Genomic DNA, 2,356 nt, shown 5'->3' on the forward strand with positions numbered 1-2,356 from the left:
GGGAAGGGAGGAAAAAAAAAAAAAAGCGCCAGCGCTACAGACTACAAACATCGGCTGCTAAACTAATTAATACAACTTCACAAGCTGCTCCTGGAAGTGTGAAAACTTTCTACGTGCAATTTCATTAATTATAAATGCTTTCCTGGCCGGAAGAGTTCAAACGTAGTTTTGCAAGATAGTCCATGGAGTTACTTTATTTTCTGGTAACTAGAACTAACAGATGTTTCTGACACATGTCCCAATTTCGCTTAACAGATCTGCAAATGACATTTCAAAATGTACAGGCCGAAACAATACTGGGTTTTCTTCTCTCTATTTTTTTTTCCCCCTCCCGAGAATCAGAACTTGCAGCTCCCCATATCTGCGAACGCAGAGAGTCGTTGGAAGGCAATGCTCATTAAAAATGTCAGTGTTATTCAGATCAAACATTTGAAACTCCCTCTGCCCAAAACAAAACTGTTGAACGAAAAGGTCGCAGCTGTGTTATTCTCACAATGTTCGAGCAGCAGCATCTCAGCGACATCAGTCAAAACTGACTAGACAAGTTGTAACTTCTATTGTTCACTTTTAATTTGTGAGCTTGCACAATGATTTCATTTTTTCCCCAACTATTTTAAATTGAAAAAAAAAATCCTCGCCCGTGTGAATAAGCAGAAATAGCAGCTATATCACTCGATATTTACACAGATCTACTCGCATAAACATTACAGCAGCCTCTCCGCACAACCAGAAAAAAATATGGACGAGAATTCTGAGATTTGTTCTCGCTCTCCCTTTCCCCCCCCTTTTCTCCCCCCTCCTCCAAACGGTAAAGAAGCAAACAAATCTGAGAATTTATTTTCCAGAAGTACTTGGCGTGCATTCAATAACAACGCAAAGGATACATTAAAAACAAAATAAAGCAAAACAGTATGCTGAATAACACAGAGAGAGAGTAAAGAGAGCTTTACATACTGACCTGTATGAGTTCTTTTGTGTATTTTGAGATTCTCTGATCTGGCAAACACTTTGCCACAGCCTGGGAAAGGGCAGGGGAAAGGTTTTTCACCTGTGTGGACTCTGATGTGATTTACAAGTTTGTATTTGGCCTTGAAAGGTTTCCCTTCTCTTGGACACTCTTCCCAGAAACATATGTGATTGGACTGCTCGGGTCCTCCAACGTGCTCCACCGTGACATGAGTCACCAGCTCGTGCATCGTGCTGAAAGTTTTCGAGCATAATTTTTTGGGAGTCTGGTCCAACTCAATCCACTTACAGATGAGTTCCTGTTTGATGGGCTGCCTCATGTAACGAAAGAAGGCACCCGGGCCGTGGTGTGGAGCCAGATTCACGTTCAGATTCATGCCACCGTAGCTATGAAGCGAAGAAGCAGCAAAAGGATCTGTCCTGGAGGCTGGTACTTGAGTGAAATGTTCAGACCTGGCGTACATTTCTCCAGGTAACCCCAGTCTTATCTGTCCGTTTAGATGGCCACCTGGAGCTGCATGGGGAGGCTGCTCATGGAGTCCAGTGAACAGAGAGGGATTCCCAGCTTCTGAGTGGTGGTGGTGGTGGTGACCATGGTGTCCGGGGTAGCTACCTGTTGTTGAGACAAACAGTCCGTGGTGAGAACTTGCAGCGGGGTGCTGCTCGGTCAGCCCTGGCATGAGTGGGGCCGGCAGGTCTCTGCGTATGAAGAAGTCCCTACCTGCTGCCAGAGCCTGGGCTGGGTGAGAGACGGGGTAAGGGGCTGCTGGTGACTGCGCCGGGCCAAACGCTCCCGTTTGACTAGAGACCACCTCGGCTTGGCCTGCCATATGATGATGATGATGATGATGATGATGATGATGATGGCGGTGGTGGTGGTGGTGGTGGAGCTGGTGGTGGGGATGAGGGGCAGGGCTGAGCTTAAGGGCCGCGGGGTGATGCTGAGGAGGAGGATGAGGAGGAGGATGGTGGCGGTGCCCCATGTGTTCTGGCCGGAGCGGGTGCGGCCCGAGGCGGGACTCGGCGGCGTGCTCCCCCGGCTGCGTGGGTGCCGTGGCGTGGGGGTGCCCGGCGAAGCCCGGGAAGCCTGTCATGCTCTGAGGGGGGTGGTGGTGCTGCTGGCGAGGAGCCCCCGCCAAGTCTACTAATCTCAGCGCCGCGTTCCGCCTGGAGAGAGCAGCAGGGTCCATCACTGGGATCCCCAGAGCATCCACGCTCATTAGCTTCTAACGCTAAAAAGTCACCTGACAGCGGGAGGAGAGAGACACGGCGGAGGGGGGGGGCGAGGGGGGGGAACCAACTTTTGTTTTTTCTTTCTTTCTCCCCCCGAAAAGTTTCCCGGTCCCGCCGCCCCGGCGGCGGGGCGCACGGGCGGCGCTGCCAGCGGGTG

General features: G+C 50.7%; 1 protein-coding gene across 1 annotated transcript in view; it reads right to left on the reverse strand.

Moving 5' to 3' along the window:
- LOC104832305 (zinc finger protein ZIC 4-like) overlaps positions 1 to 2,186 on the reverse strand; it is a 3,620-nt gene extending 1,434 nt beyond the window's left edge. Inside the window, exons 1-2 of the mRNA XM_010568433.1 lie at positions 1,688 to 2,186; positions 955 to 1,579 (exon numbers count right to left, since the gene is read on the reverse strand). Of these exons, the coding sequence (XP_010566735.1) occupies positions 955 to 1,579; positions 1,688 to 2,186 (1,124 nt within the window). The remainder of the gene's footprint in view (positions 1 to 954; positions 1,580 to 1,687) is intronic.
- Between the last annotated feature and the right edge of the window lie 170 nt (positions 2,187 to 2,356).

The sequence above is a fragment of the Haliaeetus leucocephalus genome, unplaced genomic scaffold (assembly GCF_000737465.1).
Source record: "Haliaeetus leucocephalus isolate CR32 unplaced genomic scaffold, Haliaeetus_leucocephalus-4.0 Scaffold240, whole genome shotgun sequence".
NCBI lineage: Eukaryota > Metazoa > Chordata > Aves > Accipitriformes > Accipitridae > Haliaeetus > Haliaeetus leucocephalus.